This window comes from Coffea arabica, chromosome 6e (genome assembly GCF_036785885.1).
Source record: "Coffea arabica cultivar ET-39 chromosome 6e, Coffea Arabica ET-39 HiFi, whole genome shotgun sequence".
NCBI lineage: Eukaryota > Viridiplantae > Streptophyta > Magnoliopsida > Gentianales > Rubiaceae > Coffea > Coffea arabica.
The window spans coordinates 13,266,466-13,283,825 of NC_092321.1; the positions used below are offsets into that span (position 1 = coordinate 13,266,466).

Genomic DNA, 17,360 nt, shown 5'->3' on the forward strand with positions numbered 1-17,360 from the left:
TTAACTAAACGAGCATGTTTCGAGCTCGAACTCGACTCGTTAACCAAAATTAACGAGCCGAACTTGAGCCTTAACGAGCCGAGCTCTAACGAGCTTTCGAGCTACTCGATTGACTTAACAGCTCTAAGTAGAAGCAACATCACTTGCTTTACTATAAGTTGACAAATTTGGCTTAGTACTTAGTAGTAAGTCCTCAATCTTAAACCGGTCGAGGGAGAGAGCTTCTTCTTACCTTACGAAATCCATTTCAGCCACAAAACCCAGCGGGGTCCCCGTTTTGGGCCAATGGGCTGGTGACTGGTGTATCGGTCCAAGACAATCGTGAAAGGGCAAAAACAGCCTCGACGGTAGGAGAGTTTCATAAACACCGGAGCCAGCTAATTTGTTTCGTCTCTGAGAACGAACTCAAGAAATGGACTGAGGCAGCAGAGAGAAATAAAAAATGGGGGAATTCTCTGAGGGTTGTTGCCCTCTCTCTGCATGCCAATGATTTCATTCAAATCGAAAGAAAAATTAACAACCCTTCTCAGTTTTTAAGTACTCGTGCGTGTATTTATGTGTATATATATATATATCTCTATGTGATCTCTGGGGCGGTGGATCTCTGGTTATTGCTAATATGGAATACTGGCTTCTACCTCACATTTCCAACACCACCTTTACCAATCCAATCTCCTTTTTTATCTCAGACTTAGCTCCTTTCCACTGTTATAGGCTGTGACGATCGAATTCGATTGCTCTTGGGTTCATCTGGGCATTGAGGTTATTCGACCCGCATCTTGGCGGGGCAACCCGGATGGCCTGTGGATTGACTTTGGGCAACTGTGGTTTTGCAGCCATGGCGGTGTCTCTCCTTCTTTGCCTGATTACATCACGGATCTGAGCCTTACTTATATCCACATTTTAAAAATAAATATCCACACGGGGCGGACACGAAGCTCAATGCTTTCAGGTCAGCCCGCACCATTTCTTTGATTGGCTATGGCTTTTCTCCCACTGAGGACTGAGACAATAAGCAATTGGCAGGTTTTACGTCCTTCATGTCTAGTTTAAAGGTACATATAACCTATATTTGATTTCCTGAATTTTTCATGCTAGAGTTATCTGCTGCACTTCGCTTCAACTAAGTAGTAGCATATAATGTAGTAACAATCGACTTTGTTCGACAATAGACTTGCTTATGTGTTAATTCTCTATAAATGACGTCTTTTTTTTTTGGGAAAATTTCCCTCTGTTTTCTGTGTTACTTTGAGAATTTCATTATCAGTGTTTAACCAGGAAATAAAGGAGAACAACCTCCAAACACTAATCTTTACGATAACTAATGCAGCTTCACCAGTTGCAGGCTAAAAAAAGAGATTTGTAAACAATTTATTGCGGCCAATATTTTTGGAGTGCTCTATGAATTACAAATGTAACTAGGTTGGCTTAAAAGATTTGCTTTCTTTTTTTCATTTTCTGTTCTTTTTGGAATTTTTATAAGGGTTCACATGTAATTGTGTTGTCCATGCAGCTGTACATTGTAAGTATTTTAATAAACAGGAGCATGCAATTTTTTGTGGAATAGGAGCTAAATCGGTGGATACCTTTTTTTAAAAGGGTAGTTGGTAGTTCAGGAGTCTTACTGCTCAAATCTAATTTTAGTCACTTGTTAGCATTTACAATCTATAGAGAAGTTTAGTTTTGAGAAGTATAATCATTGTCCTAGGCTACTTGAAAGCATTTGTTTTGGTTATGGTCTTATCAATATGCGATGTTTGTGTTCTTATCTTTGTATGAGTAATGGATTATGCTTTGCTTAACTTGTTTTAGCTATTAAACTACAAATTTAATTGAAATTCTTATACAGATGATGGGTATGAATTCTGCTTCTTAACGACATACTTAACTAGTTTTCGGTATGCTGAGGAAGTTTATGGCTTGCTTTTCAGTAAGCTTATTTTTGTAGTCACGGATAATGCAACGTGTCAACTGGTTTTTAACAAAGCTTTAGCATAATTTCATAGTTTCTTTGGAAAGAGTTTGTTGGATTCACATGTCTTTTCATTTTACAGGGTAGGCAATCATGTGTAAGGTTCGTAATTCCTTGTGTTACTTGTATACCCATACACATGTAGAGATAGAATACGAATACATATATAATATGTGTCAGTGTGTGCTTACAAGAAAAGGAAAAAATGAAAGTGTTTTGAGTGCTTATATTGATTCTTATTATGCTTAAAGTGTAATGGTCGCTTTTTGAGCAATGCCGGGATGGGTGAGGGTCGCATTTCACAAATGAAACATTCAATGGAGGTTGCATTCAAATGGCATTGCATTCGAATGCGACCCCCTTTGTAATATAGAAAAGGAAAAGGAAACAAAGGGAGGGTAAGAAATCCTGAAAGGAGGTCACCTTTTATAAATGATATAATATTGCACCTAGCAATTGCGACTGTCCTTATTTGGTGGTGGTAGCAATTTAAAATTTGGCCTCCTAGATCCTTTCAGATCCATTGCATTACAAATAATGAGGACTAGGCTTTGGATAAAGATAGTACTAACAGTAATAAGTTTTGAATAAAAAGCTACTAGCTTAGCCGTCAGGTTTAGGTGAATGCATTATGTTTAGGTTTGCATACCAATCTTCAACATGTAAGTTTGTAGATCTAGGTTTTGTTGTGAGTGTTGATTAAATACCACTATAGGGTTTATATCTTTGTAACTAATTACTTGAAACAAGTTGGTTAAGTTATTGTGTTCAGCCTAAGGATCTTGTCCACCTTGCGTGCAAGTAGGACGGCCATGTCCGGACTTCTTGAGTTTGAGAATCATGTTTGGCTTGCACGTCAGCAGGAGGATCAAGCACGAGTATACCATGTCTTGTGGTGGTGGTGTTTGTTAATTATTCTTGGTGGGAAAAGGAAAGAGATTAAGGAAGGTCTTTTCCTATTATGGATTTGGTGTATGGGAGCACCAAGACACAAATATGTGGGTCAAGTTATGATTCCACATGTTTGTGTCTTGGTGCACCCATGCACGGGGTCCATAACAGACCTTTCCTTAAGGAAGGGATCTCTAAAAGCATCTTCCTTCTCAATGTCGGTAGTCATTCATAGGCCCTTTCGATTAACAGACTTCACACAATATAAAGAATAGGAGATGGGAGGAAGTGCTGCGGCTTGGTTTAGGGAGGGAGAGGGAGACAAATGACAGGGTAGGGAGGAGGAAAACCAGTGTTTGTTTACTGAATAGAGGTCGCATTTCATGTTTGCGACAATCAAACTAATCAAAAGCTGTCATGTTTACAAAATGCGAGCTTTCAACAATTTTCATCAGTGTGACGTCCAGTGTCATGTAGACACCAAATGACAGGGTAGGGAGGAGGAAAACCAGTGTTTGTTTACTGAATAGAGGTCGCATTTCATGTATATGACAATCAAACTAATAAAAAGCTGTCATGTTTACAAAATGCAAGCTTTCAACAATTTTCATCAGTGTAACGTCCAGTGTCGTGTAGATACCAAATTTTTGCTATTTTTCAAAATTTTCTTGAAATTTTTATCTATTTATTGGTCATTTATTTTCATAATTCTAACATGAATTTTTCTTATTTTGTAGGTTTTTTGAAAAAAAAAATGAAGAAAGAAAAAGAGGGAAGAGGAAGGGCAAATTGATAATCTTAATTAAATAATGTGACTTTTATTTTATGTCTTGGGCACTAAGTTTGGTCTTTTAATTTTAAGAAAATGAAAAAAATTATAATAATTTTACTCTCCCCCATCCCTCCTCTCTCGGTTTTCACACTCACTTATATTTCCCTCTCTCTCGGCTTTCTCTCTCCATCACCAGCATGCACTCATTGCACTCATTGCACACATTAACATATACTCACACACGCAGTTCTCACGCGTACACACAGATTACACACACACACACACACACACACCAGAAAACACATGCACACACTAACACAAACAAATCTGCACACACACCTCACTTTTTCCCTTTGCACTCTCTCACAAATCACACACTGAAAAAGGAACAAAAGAAGAAGAAAGTGGGACAAAGGACAGCTTGGACTCATGGATTTCTTCACCAAATTCTCCTTGTTCGAGTTGAAAGGCTACCAATTTAATGAAGGTCTTTTCTTTCATTCCCTTTTGTGCAAACTTTGCTTTATCTTTCTTGGCTGAGTGTTGAGTGATGATGCTTTTTCCTTTGTGACTATAACTTGAACATTTTGTGAACAAAGAGTAAATGATTAAATTTTTTTGTTAGAAAATCACGTTGAATATTGGAAGAGCCATTGACAAATTGGTTCTTGAGTCATTCTGATGGTTATCGTTTGGTGAGAATGTTTAGGATGGGAACTTGCAGTTTTCATGCATAAAAACAAAGGAAATTAATCTCCTATGAGAATCTTGATTTTTGCTTTAACTTGTGAAATTTTTGCTTTGGTTTGATAATTTAGAGTTTTGGTTGTATCATAGAATCGAGGAAGGTCGTTTTAGTGCGTTTTTTTGTTGATTTTGGGCTTGATGTGGGTAAGTTTGGGAAAAGGAGATCCAGCTGTAAATGGTTCGTTTGACCACCTTTCAATCATTTTATGTGAAGAGTAATGCCGCGAATGAAATCTACGCCAAAACCTTCAGTGGGAGCGAGATTTTAGGGTAAATTTGTGACCAGAGGTGGTAATGGGTGGTGGTGATGGTGGGTGGTGGCCGTGCGTGCTGGTGGTAGATGGTGGTGTTATTTTTTATTTTTAAAATATATCCTAAATTTTAAATTCTAAAATGTCTCAAAATACATCCTCAAAAACACCGTCAAAAATATTCCTAAAAACAACTAATTATTTATATTAAAAGTTTTTTAAAGACGTTGTTACAGTAAAATTTTTGAAAAACACCCTACAAAAATAGCTAATCCAAATAGACCCATTGGTAAAACGACATATAGGCTTTTGATGATTTGGTAGAAAAGTGTATACAAGATCATGCACTTAAAAGTAAAATGCCCTTAAGGCTTAAGGTTAGTCTCTTGTTGAGGAGCCCTACGGGTTTAAGGTGGTTTTACCAGTGTGCTAATAGTAATTCAAACAGACACAAAATATTTGAAAATTTTCAAGAACAAGGCATAGAATAAAATAGGAGTACAAACATTGCAAATTTCCTAGCAAACATCAAAATGGGAGTATCATATTGCAATCTCCCTAGTAAACATAGACTAGGGACACTAGTGCTTTTTATTTTGTGTGTAAAATTCAACTTGTACTAAGGGCATCGATGATGGAATCCATATGCCATATCATTATTTCATTATCCCCTCTTTCATTGAAGCATCCACAGTGGGGTGTGATAGGAGTATTTTCCCCACTACATACACAATCCCCTATTATACGGATAATGAAGGGACAAAAGCTGAAAAGTGGATTCGCCTTGTCCAATTATTCAATATTTGTAATGGTCCAATTTTAGAAAGTTTTGCATCATCATTTTTAACATGTTTGCAACAAAAATATTTTTTTTCACTTTCAATCTTTAAAATTTTGTCTATAAATATTGTTAACATTTTCTCAATTTCTCACTCTCCTACTTCATAATTCATTTTCATTAATTGCTTATCTAATTTTTTAAAGTTTCAATATTTTCTCATTATGGACGAGAGTTTTAATAATTTTATATAGAAAATTTTTCCTTTTATTCAATGATTAAGTTATGATGGAGTTAATTACTTAATTATTTTTTAGAAAATAGCAATGTACTATTTTTGAGAGAACTTAATATATATTATTGAAAGTAAAAAACTAATAATATTCTTTTTTAGAAAATTAAAAAATTTGAAAAGTAAAAAATTTCCAACAAAAGTTAATAAATTATTTTTCAAGAGCAATGGAATTAAGTATTTTTTAGAAAATAAATTTATTTATTTATGAGATATGCATTGTGAATTATTAACATAAATGTGTGATTTAATTGTAGATTCATACTATTATATTGCGTAGAATGTAATCCTGGGATAGTGTAATGGAAGAGATGAAAGAAGAGATAGTGGAATCCTGTGATATTGTAATGGAAGAGATAGTGGACTACACTCTGAAGTGTAATCCTTCGTGATGTGGCAATTCTCTAGAATATAGGAATGTAGGCATTTGCAAAAAAAAGGGGGTCAAATGTGATTGTTTGGAACTCATGTCTTAATCTATATCCGCTGTGGTTACATGACACTAGGCTCATTGTTTAGAATATTGTTACTTGACAAAAAGTTCGGTCAATTATGGTCCATTGGCTGCCTGGTATCAATCTATGCCCGTCGCTCCTATATGGCGTGACGGTCAGCAAAATTTTTTTTTTTTAAAAGTCCTTTTGGTGCGACGGTCAGAGATGTCAGAAATTTTCTGGCACGACGGTCAGAAATGTTTTTTTTTTTTAATTTTAAATCCTCCTGCTCATTTAAAAAAAAAAATTTTCTTAGGCGTCCAACCAAATAATTAGAATATATGCAGCCTTTGATATAATATGAAGCCAGATAAAAATTTTTTATATTATTTTGTCTTCGATGATGTTTTATATCTCATCCATTTAATGCATTTCACATGACATTTAATTTAATTTAGTTGTCTACTTTTTTTGTTTAATCCAATCACTTTTAATTTGAATAACGTTAAACATTTTCAAAATAAAGAAGTACAAGTTATTTTATTATACCCTATAATTGGATAGAAGGGTCCCTATAGGATAATACCTACAAAACAAATAAGTACTAGTTGTTTTACAGCTATTTTAATTGATTAAATTATTTAAACTAATTATCGTATATCAAATAATGACACGCAAATAATTCTTCATTTGTACAAATATGTTATTAATCTTTTTATGCGATTACATTTTATATGAAAATTCAAATATATAAATCGTAATTCATATTATAATTTTTTATTTTTTGACACAATTACGGTTCCTTTAACATTCTGTGTGCATTATACATAATAAAGTTAAAATTAACAAATCATAATAATATTAAGCAATACTTTCATCCATTACGCAATCACTTCAACTTAAATCATATTATTAAATCATTTTCTAAATTTAACAAATCATAACAGTTACGCATGTTATATAACTTAAATTTGCTAAAATGGTAAACATTAATTCTTTAAGAAACCCCTAAATCCTTTAACAAATGGATCAAATTTTTTAAACCTAGTCTCCTTTAAAATGCTAAAATTCTTGCTAGCCCAATGTTTGTTTTTAAAATTTTGTCAAACTGTATGCATTGTTTTTCAAAATTTTGATTTTAAATAATTTTTACAGAAAATTTTTGCCGAATTCCCAATTCAATTGTACAAAGATTTCTAAATCACCTGGCTGAAGGATTTTTTTATAAAAAAATTCTAAATTATCTGACCATCGGTCCTACATGGCGCGACGGCTACAAAGATTTTTTTTTAAAAAAAAATTCTGGCCGTCGATCCTACATGGACCGACGGTCAGAAGGACTTTAAAAAAAAAAAAAAAAGTTTGCTGACCGTCGTGCCATATACGAGCGACGGACATAAATTGATATCAGGCAATCAAGAAGTCATATTTGACTGAACTTTTTGTCAACTATCAATATTCTAATTAATTAGCTCATGACACGGTGGGTCAAGAAGAATTTTTTTTTCTTAACCCAAAGGGCCATCATGCCATGTTGATGGGACGGTCCAAAATTTTAAGCAACGCTTGTTGCGTTAACATGGCTATATTTAAGTAAGTTATAAATGACTATATTTAATATTAACAAATTGTAAACTCTAAACCTTTTATAATAAATCCTAAATTTGCTAAAACTTAATAAACCCAAAACACTCTTTACAAAACTTAACAAACCTTACACTTAAAAAAAAATGGAATGTTTTGTAGACCAAATGGTTTTTTTTTTTTTGTAAACCGAATGGGCCTGACACATTATGAAAAAAAAAATGTCAGACTCTGTTGCCATGGGCCTGACACATTCTTAAAGCCGGAACGTTATGTTGGCGCAAAGGGCATTGTTTTAATTTTTGGATTTTAATTTCTTTTTGTCCCATTGTATCATGCAAACATGAAAGATATAGATTATATTATGAGTTTCAAACAATTACATTTTATCATTTTTTTTAAAGCAAATGCCTATATTCGGCTAATTACTCAGAATATAGTTGAAAAAAAGAAAACTCGGACATTTATTACTCTGACATTAGTCTGGTGCAAATCTATGGGTACCGGGCTGTGTCAACCCAGCACCCAAAAGTCAGTCAATTTTTTTTTCAGCTCTGACATCGCTGCCGGGCTGGCAGCGAATTTTTTTTTTTTTTTTTTATATAAAGTTGTCGGTTGCCAGGCTGACAAGATCCAGTAGCCGACAACTTCTGCAAAAAGTTGGCTGTAGCCAATCCAATTTTTTTTAAAAAAAAGTATCAGTCAAACATTTTGACTCTAATCAAGGCAGAAGCATTTAAGCAATAGGGGTTAAAGAATAATGCATTTAAACAGAAGCAGAAGTAATATGTTACGTCTACGGTGGAAAGTTCATTTCGGGATAATTATGATAGACATTGTATATGACTATTTTGTTTTTATATTGCACAATAAATTTATATTTATAAAATTATATTGTACATTAAAAATTACATAACAATTTTAACAAATAATTTTTCAACAATTTGAGAACTGCATCTTATTGTAAAATGAATGAGATTTTTTGTTTAAAACGGCCTTTGTTTAGTTTAACATCTTATAAAAGTAATTATTGATTTAAAAAATCTGTTTGCATCTATTTCTGCTATTCGAATTTTGAAACGTCATTTAATTAACTTAAAAGACTGTCGGATTTAGCACGTCAAGCGACATAAGTTTTTAATAAAAAAAGGGTGAAATTGTTGTATTGGAAAATGGGTGAAATTTTCAACATTATTTAGTGAATTTTGTACATGTCAAATATTGTGGTAGATTTTATTTTTTAATTGAGTTTCATATTTCAAATAATTGAGGCGTAAATATAAAAGAAAGGGTTGGGATATCAAATATGATTAAAATAAAAGAACATGTGCAATTTTGGTCCCCCCAACGTTTGGTCTATCAGTTAAACTAATTCGTGATATTTTGATCAAAATAATTATGATAGCTAATTTTTTATTTTAGCCAAATTTAGGGCAACTAATACAAAACTATAATATATAACGGTCAAAACAAGTCAGAATTAGACAAAAGTTTTACTTCGTATTTTTTAGTCCCTTATGTTTTAAATAATTATATTTCAAATGACATAAATGTGAATTAGATTGAATCCGTGGAGTATATAGTAACTTTAGTTGTAAATAGTATTAGGATATGAGTTTCAATCGGTTATGATCAGGTATTAAGATTATAATAACAAATAAAGGTGATTACCAATATAAAGAACTCACATGAATTTTTAAAAATTTTCTTCCCATTTCTTCTTGTCTTTCATTCATATGAAATCAAATATTTCAATAATACAATTTAATGTATTTATATTTATGTTCATCTTAAATTGATTATTTTATTGAATAATTTAAATAATTATAAAATCCTTATTTCAATTAAAACTTGATAGACAACTAGTTGAAATGCCAAAAAAAAGGAAAAAATAAATTATTATTTAATCGTCTCAATGACTTATAGTTACTTATATTATAATAGAATATTTAATTAACTATTTTAATTTACCAAATATAAATATTGGACATTAGATGGTGAATAAATTTTTAAGAGGGCTTTTATTATGATTTTAAAATATATAACATTTTTTATTTATGCATAATCCGCTTTCTCCAGTGCTCCAATATACTTCTTTGTGCGTCTCCACATATTACAGTTGGCCTCCTTGCATTGCTTCTGCTTATTATGCGCAGAAAAATGAACTTTCCACCGTAGACGTAACCTATTGCTTCTACTCCTGCTTAAATGCATTCTTCTTTAACCCCCATCACTCTGCCTTGATTATAGTTGGAATGTTTGACTGACATTTTTTTTTTAAAAATTGGACTGGCTGCCGGGCTCTCTCAGCCCAGCAGCCAGCTTTTTGCAGAAGTTGTCGGCTACCGGGCCTTGTCAGCTCGGCAGCCGACAACTTTATAAAAAAAAAAAAAAAAATCTGCTGCCAGGCTGACACAGCCCTGCAGAGATGTCAGAGTTGAAAAAAAAAATTTAACTGACTTTTGGGTGTCGGACTGACACGGTCTAGTACCTATAGATTTGCACCAAATCAATGTCAGAGCAATAGATATCCGAGTTTTCTTTTTTTCAACCATATTCTAAGTAATAAGAAATTGCTCTCGTGATGCCGTTACACTATCACTCACTAGATTGGGGATGCTCTTATACCATCACTTACAATGGATGTAAACATTTTACACTGTATAATAATATGGACACATAATTAAATTACATATTTATTTTAATAATATACAATACATATCTCATAAATAAATAATTTCATTGTCTAAAAAATAATTTCATTATTCTAGGAAAAATAATTTATTAATTTTTATTGAAAATTTTACTTTTCTAATATTTTTAAAAAAATAATATTATTAATTTTTTACTTTCAATAATATATATTTTGAGGTCTCTCAAAAATAATACGTTGTTATAACTCTATCATAACTTAAGCATTAGATAATAGGAAAAATTTTCTATATTTAGAGCAAAAAATACATTTCTAAAATTATTAAAATTCTCATCCATAATGAGAAAACGTTGAAACTTTAGAAAATTGAATAAGAGTTTGAATAAAATATATAATGAAGTAGGAGAAATGATGGAATAGGAAAGTGAGAAATTTTAAAAAATTTAATGATATATATAGACAAAATTTTGAGGATTAGAAGTAAGCAAAATACTTCCGTTGCAAATATGTTGAAAATAATCATGCAAAACTTTCAAGAAGCATTGAATGATTGGCCAGAGTGGCTCACTTCTCAACTTTTATACCATTATTGTCCGTAATGGAGCAAATACTCCAACAATGGGCTAATTCTTTTGATTATTGCCAAAAAAAATCGCAATTATATTGTCTTGACAGTGTTCTGGTGTAGAAATATATCTATTGGACTGACTAAATCCAGTAAGCAAACGAATTTTTAAAAAGAAGTTAGGCTACGGGACTGTTAGCTCGATAGCCCACAACAATTTTTTTTTTTAAAATGTTTGGCTGCTGGGCTAATTAATCCTGGCAGCCATTGGAATTCAGAAAAACTATGGGCTATCAGCCCGACGGCCTGTAGCCTCACTTAAAAAAAAAAAAGAAAAACTTGGAGGCTGTTGGGCTTTTTGGCTAACTTTTTAAGCATTGAGTCCCTCGTATAAAAAAATTCAAGCATTGAGTCTCTCCAGCTAGCTGCTGATGCTTGATATAGATCAAAATTGCTATTATATGACATTTTTGTTGCTAAGTCATGGGTATATTACTATTTCTTCACCTCAGTATCTTGTTCATGAAACTGATGGGTACCCTCAATGATTGTTTAAAACGCTGGAATCCCATCATTGACAATCTGGAAGAACCCCCATTCTTCAGAAGCACTCTTTTTTTTAGAAATGATTTCTACTCGCCGAGCTGCATCTTTAGCCAGGCCCTGGAGATCTATTCTTATATTGCACAATAACTTCACCATTTCACCATTTTTATATTCCACAATAATGTTATATTTGTCAAATTATAGTTTAGATTAATAATTACTTTTTATGTTTAATTACCCAATATCATATTTGCTTCTACCTCTATTCTTATAACTACCCGCTATCAAATAATAATTTCTTTGTATATTTTATTTAGGTAAATATCAATTTTCTATATGTTTTATAAAAATATAAAACCAAATCTTATACATAATAATTTCAGTGATTATCTTTCAAAGATTTTTAAATATGCATTGACTGTTGCACATTAAGATTTGGGGAATGCATCTTCGTATAAATTGAATGAGATTTTTTTATCTAAAACCTTTTCTTAGGGTTGAATATAAAATAAAAATAATTGATTTAGCAAATCTGCTTGAACTTTTTTCTTATGTTTGAACATTAAAAAAAAAAATCAAAAAGAAAGTTCGGCAGCCTACAAGTTTTTTTTTTAAAAAAAAGTTAAGCTGCAAGCTATCAGTTAGGCCTCACCTTTTTTGAAAATTTTCGATGGTTACCGAGTTTAGTCAGCCCGGTTTAAAAAAAAAATGGTTGCGGACTGTTGAATTGACAGTCCGATAGCGTATCTTTTAAAAAAAAAAAAAATTTCTCTTACCTATCGGGTTTAGTTAGTCTAGTAGGTATAATTCTATACTAGACCATTGTCAGAATAATATTATTGTTGCGATTTTTTCTTCTTTGACAATAATAAAAGGAATTAGCTCCAACAATGGGAGTGGATTATTTGACAAAAAAAAAAAAAAAAAAAAAAATGGGAGTGGATTCGATACATGGGTGTAATAGAGCGTGTTACACCCTATTGTTTCTCGATGCTCTAAGGACTTGCCTGGTCAATTTTGCTGTTGTATCATCCGCACTGTATCGGTGTTCGTGCCCTTCTCCTTGGGGAAGAGACACCACTAGCATAAATAAGGTTCAGTGTTATGATGAAGTCTCAGCCTCTTGGGGCTTGAGACCTTAAAAGAGTCGAAACTCAAGAAAAATGAATGGATGAGGCAGCCAGAGGGCCGGGGAGTTTTTCAAAGGGTTGTTGCCCCTCTCTGTTTTGCCGATGATTTCCAATTTTTCTTGTATATACAGAAAGAACATAGAAAATCAACAGCCCTTTCCAAGCAGACAGACAGATACAGTAGTATTATTTCTTGAATTCTGCGTTTGGAAATGGAATGTGAACTGGGGACTTCGTTTGATTATCTCTGAAAGTGCTTGTCAAGAAGTCATCACATTTCATGAAAACTTTTCATTGTTGATGTGATCACCTTCGACAAAGCATTTTTCTTCATCAGGGCTTTGTTGCTTAGTGAAGGTTTCAGGCTGTGATGATAGAGTTATTTTCTTGAGTTGTTGGCGTGGAGTTGAATCCGACCCGTATCTTGGCTGGGCAACCCTGATGGCATGTGACCTGAGAGCGGGTGGGCTTCAATTAGCTCCTCCTTTCTCCTTCACATATGCAACTGGGAAATTGCAGGCCATGGCGCTGTCGCCTTCTCTTTTGCCTCGTCTTGTTACAGATCTGAGCCTACGTCAGTACTCACCCTGTGTATGATGATGATGCTTTAGCCTCGTTCTTTAAATTTTTCATGTTAAATTTTCTAACCCTTTAGTATCTCATGTTACTTTCTATGTTTTGGGGTAAAAATGATAATTGCCTTCTGCGCCAATATTTCAGTTTTTTTAACAAAAGTTCAACAATTCTAGAACTAAATCACTGGTATTTTTGTATATTTATGATCTACATTTTAGGTTGCTGTAACCTTAGAAAGTCTTTCAGTAATTGCCCTCAATAAAGGTGAATTATTTAGAATAATCCCCTTGGCTTTTGAGGTTATTATATTAAAAAGAAATATAAATGACTTATATTAACTCAGCTAAAATCTTTTGTCTTTACAGAAAAAAGGTGCCCCATTCTAGACATTTTGGCATTAGAATTACCCGTGCATTAATTTTTGTTCTTTTTATGGTTTCCTTTTTTCCTCATAAACTACCAAAAAGCATTTTACTGTGCTAGTCCCCATTAAACTTGGTAAATAGGAGGACGAAAGTGGACCTCATCGTCTGTGTAGAAGAGAACGGCTCCACCAAAAAGCCTCTTTTTTTTTTTTTTGACCAGAATGAACTCAAGGATGAATTGAGGCTGCAGAGAGAAAAATGGGGAATTTTCTAAAGGGTTGTTGCCCTCTTTCTGCATGCCAATGATTTCATCAAAGAACAAAGCAAGAAAAAAATTAACAGCCCTTTTTCAGCTCTGGTTTCTGAGATTCTGAATACTCCGGCAGAGAAAGGTATCTACTAGTATTTGTTTGTGCCCGCGCGTGTAAAAACGTGTCTCCACCGTCACCACCAGCGTGAATGGGTCCAGTCTTTCTGCTGGTTTTCGGGTCCCCTCCATTGTTATAGGCTGTGAAGATCTGATTCTTTAATTCTTGAGTTCTTACTTCTTGTGGGCATTGGGGTGACACGACCCGTATCTTGGCGGGGCAACATGGGCGCCTAGTAGATTGCTCATGGAAACAATGTGGTTTTGCAGCCATGGCGGTGTCTGTCCCCCTCAGCCTGATTCTTTCACAGATCTGAATTCTGAGCCTTACTGCTTCCCTGACTGAAATATCCAAGTTAGTTGCTCGGGCATCGATTGCAGAAATTTTTTGTTCAACCCGGGCTATTGGCATGTCTCATTTATGTGATCCTGAATTTTCATGCTATAAATATCTTCTTGATTTTTTTTCCCTTCCACCCTCCCACCCTTTTCATCCGTAGTTATCAGACACAGGATTCGAATTCAATACTTTTTCCACCCTAAACTATTGGCCACAAAATTCGAACCATATTTCCCTGACTTGCTTATTATCAAGCTAAAACTGGTATATATGGTGCTAAAATTTGATTTTGTAAATTTTTGATGAAATTTTCGAGTCTTGTTTCCTAGCGTGCAAGATAACAACTTGTTTTTATTTCTATGTCACTTCCCAATCGATTCCGGAGTGGTTAATGTGTGAGTTTGTCTTCGCTACTTTCTGTTTATTGATATTTTTTTTTTTTGGGTGTAAGCAAAGGTCTTAAATTTGGGACCATTCATTTATACTTCTCCAATGTCACCCAACTCATTTCCTGTTTCTATTTATTGATTGATTCACATCAGCTTTGCATTCTTAGCTAGAGAAATATGGGGTTCAAGTCTAGACATAGGATGTAATCTCCTTTGTTAAAAATGTAATTCAGTTTCAATAACGTGTAAATGTAAAACATGGGCTCATACATGATGTTAAAATTCATTTAAAAAAATGTAATTTGGGTCTTACATTTTTCTTTTTTACTGAATCATGACTATTAACCTTTCAGAATACCTGCCCCATTTTCTTAAAGAAGCCCTCAAGGCAGGCCAAATCCATCACCAAGTTGTTGTTGGGTTGTGAAATTGAAAAAGTAACTTGTACAAGGAAAAGTGATTAAAAATTGTATTTATAATGTAATTAATTTTTTTCAAACTACTAAGCTATAAATTGAATACTAAAGTACCAAAGTGACATTGTGCAACTTGCATCACATCTATTGGAAAAGAACCACCATATTTATAACATGAACCAAAAAATTGCACGAAAGTTTTTGCGCCAAGTGGTAGCTACTTCATTAAGCGCTTTGTAGTAAGTTTCGATTGCGCAATTAAATGTCATTAAAGTGAATGGCAGCCTCGGCCCTCTTTTGGCAAATTATAAAATAGTTGTGCCCTACTTAGTACTGTCCATTCTACTCTCTAAGCAGCTTATGGTGTCAAAAACATCGCAACGGATCTTCTGTTTCACACTTTGTGTCACTCTCTGTCCCATTTTTTATTATATTGCTATTTCTCCTTTATAAACATCATGTTTTAGTTCTTTTTTGTTTTCTTAAGATCCAATAACTATTAATTCAATAATGCACAAAATTTAACAAACTCAAAAAATCAAAATGCATAAAAAATGAGATTTTTTAATGAATTTTTTGCTGTATTTTTTAATTTTCTATTATATATTGCTTTTTTGAAACTGTTGTATTTATTTTTTACTGAATTAATAGTTATTGAATTTTAAGGAAACAAAAACGAACTAAAACATGATGTTTATGAACAAGAAATAACAATATAATAAAAAGTGGGACAGAGAGTGGCACAGGGTGTGGGACAGAAGATTCGTTGCGCAAAAACTTGCTCCGATCTGTGGTGTGGTGGTGATTGAAGCCGAAGTTACCTAAATTTTTCCTTAAAAAAAAAAAAAAAAAGAAACTGTCCGTTCTACATTTCCTCTTGGGCCAAAACTTTGCGGAAAGTTGAAAGCAAGATGAACGAAATTATAGTAATTAGTTTCACTATAGTAATTTCCTAAATTGCTGGCACGACAAAAATTGTAGTTGTCCTAAATTTTTGGGTCAAGTAATTAGTTGTCCACTTAGAATTAGAATCCTTAAGATTAGATTAAAGACCTACTGTGACGATGTAGTCCACTTAGGATTATATAGAACTGAAATCCTAAGATTAATTTTAGAGATTATAACCGCCATAATTATCTGCAAACTTTTCCTAGTGAAAACAAAATCCATTCCTACATCGGTATCGCGTCGTTTGTCCTATAAATAAACAACCTTTAGTTTCACTGCCTCCTGTCCTATAAATAATTACCACTACTTCGTTTTTCAAAACCTTGGAGGTAATCCTCGACTCAAGAAACTGAGAAAAGCCGTAGATCATTTTGTCAGTCCTGAAAAAGAAAATCGTGCTCAACAAAGCCTTTTAGCAGCATAGCATCGATCAGCATCAAGGATGCCGAAAGGATCTCACAGGAACCCGAATTCCTTAACTTATTCTCATCGACAAAAGGGCATCTCCTTACGATGTCAACTCAAGCAATAATCATCGCAGAAGTTGCAAGAACAAGTTAATAAACAGTACTAGTTCTGAGGAAAAGTGAGAGGAAGACTCAGAGTGGAAAGAAGCAAGATGCCCCATATGCATGGATCATCCGCATAACGCTGTGCAGTTAATTTGTTCATCCCATGAAAAAGGCTGTAAACCCTTCATCTGTGACACAAGCTACCGCCATTCAAATTGCTTCTATCAGTTCTGTAAGGTGCATGGACTAACCCCATCAAAACCAACTTCTGATCATCAGCCAAACGGGTTTTCACCCCTTGAAAACAGGCAGGTTCGGGAACTTCTCTGCCCTCTTTGTCGGGGGAACGTTAGCGGATGGACTGTGGTACAAGCTGCTCGTGCGTACATGAACTCGAAGATACGAAGTTGTGCTCTGGAATCGTGTGATTTTTCAGGGAATTATGTTGAATTAAGGAAGCATGCTCGGCTTCAGCATCCATCAGCAAGGCCGGTGTCCGTGGAATATGATGATGGCGATGATAATAATGGCGCCGACGATGATGGTGTTGTTATTATTGTCATGTCTCACTGGGAGAGAAATCGACGCGCTCGAGTTCTTCGAATAATTTGTGTGTTCTTTTAGTTAATAGGAGGATGATTAGTTATGTCATTAAATAATTGCTTAGATTTATCTTTTGTCTTAGGACTTAGAAATTGTTACTAGTACTGACAGTGCCGGCCTACTGGGACTGGGATTGTGTTCATTCTGCCCTTGCAAAAACACTAGGGGTGTTTTTTAAATATTTTAAAGTACCAATATATGTGGAATTTTTTTTATTATAAGTATTAAG

The 17,360-nt window shown here is 33.8% G+C and overlaps 1 protein-coding gene and 1 long non-coding RNA gene across 2 annotated transcripts; both read left to right on the forward strand.

Moving 5' to 3' along the window:
* The first annotated feature begins 204 nt into the window (after window positions 1–204).
* Window positions 205–4,419, forward strand: LOC113695706 (uncharacterized). Its single transcript, XR_003449616.2, has 2 exons — window positions 205–1,055; window positions 3,601–4,419. It is a non-coding gene; the product is annotated as an uncharacterized lncRNA (long non-coding RNA).
* Window positions 4,420–16,648: 12,229 nt separating this feature from the next.
* Window positions 16,649–17,152, forward strand: LOC113695705 (uncharacterized). The gene has a single exon (XM_072056023.1). The coding sequence runs from the start codon at window positions 16,649–16,651 to the stop codon at window positions 17,150–17,152; it is 504 nt and encodes a 167-aa protein (XP_071912124.1).
* Window positions 17,153–17,360: the final 208 nt, after the last annotated feature.

Bases quoted from the DNA above. Each gene is read 5' to 3' on its own strand.
- LOC113695705 (XM_072056023.1), top strand. From the start codon at position 16,649: ATGGATCATCCGCATAACGCTGTGCAGTTAATTTGTTCATCCCATGAA.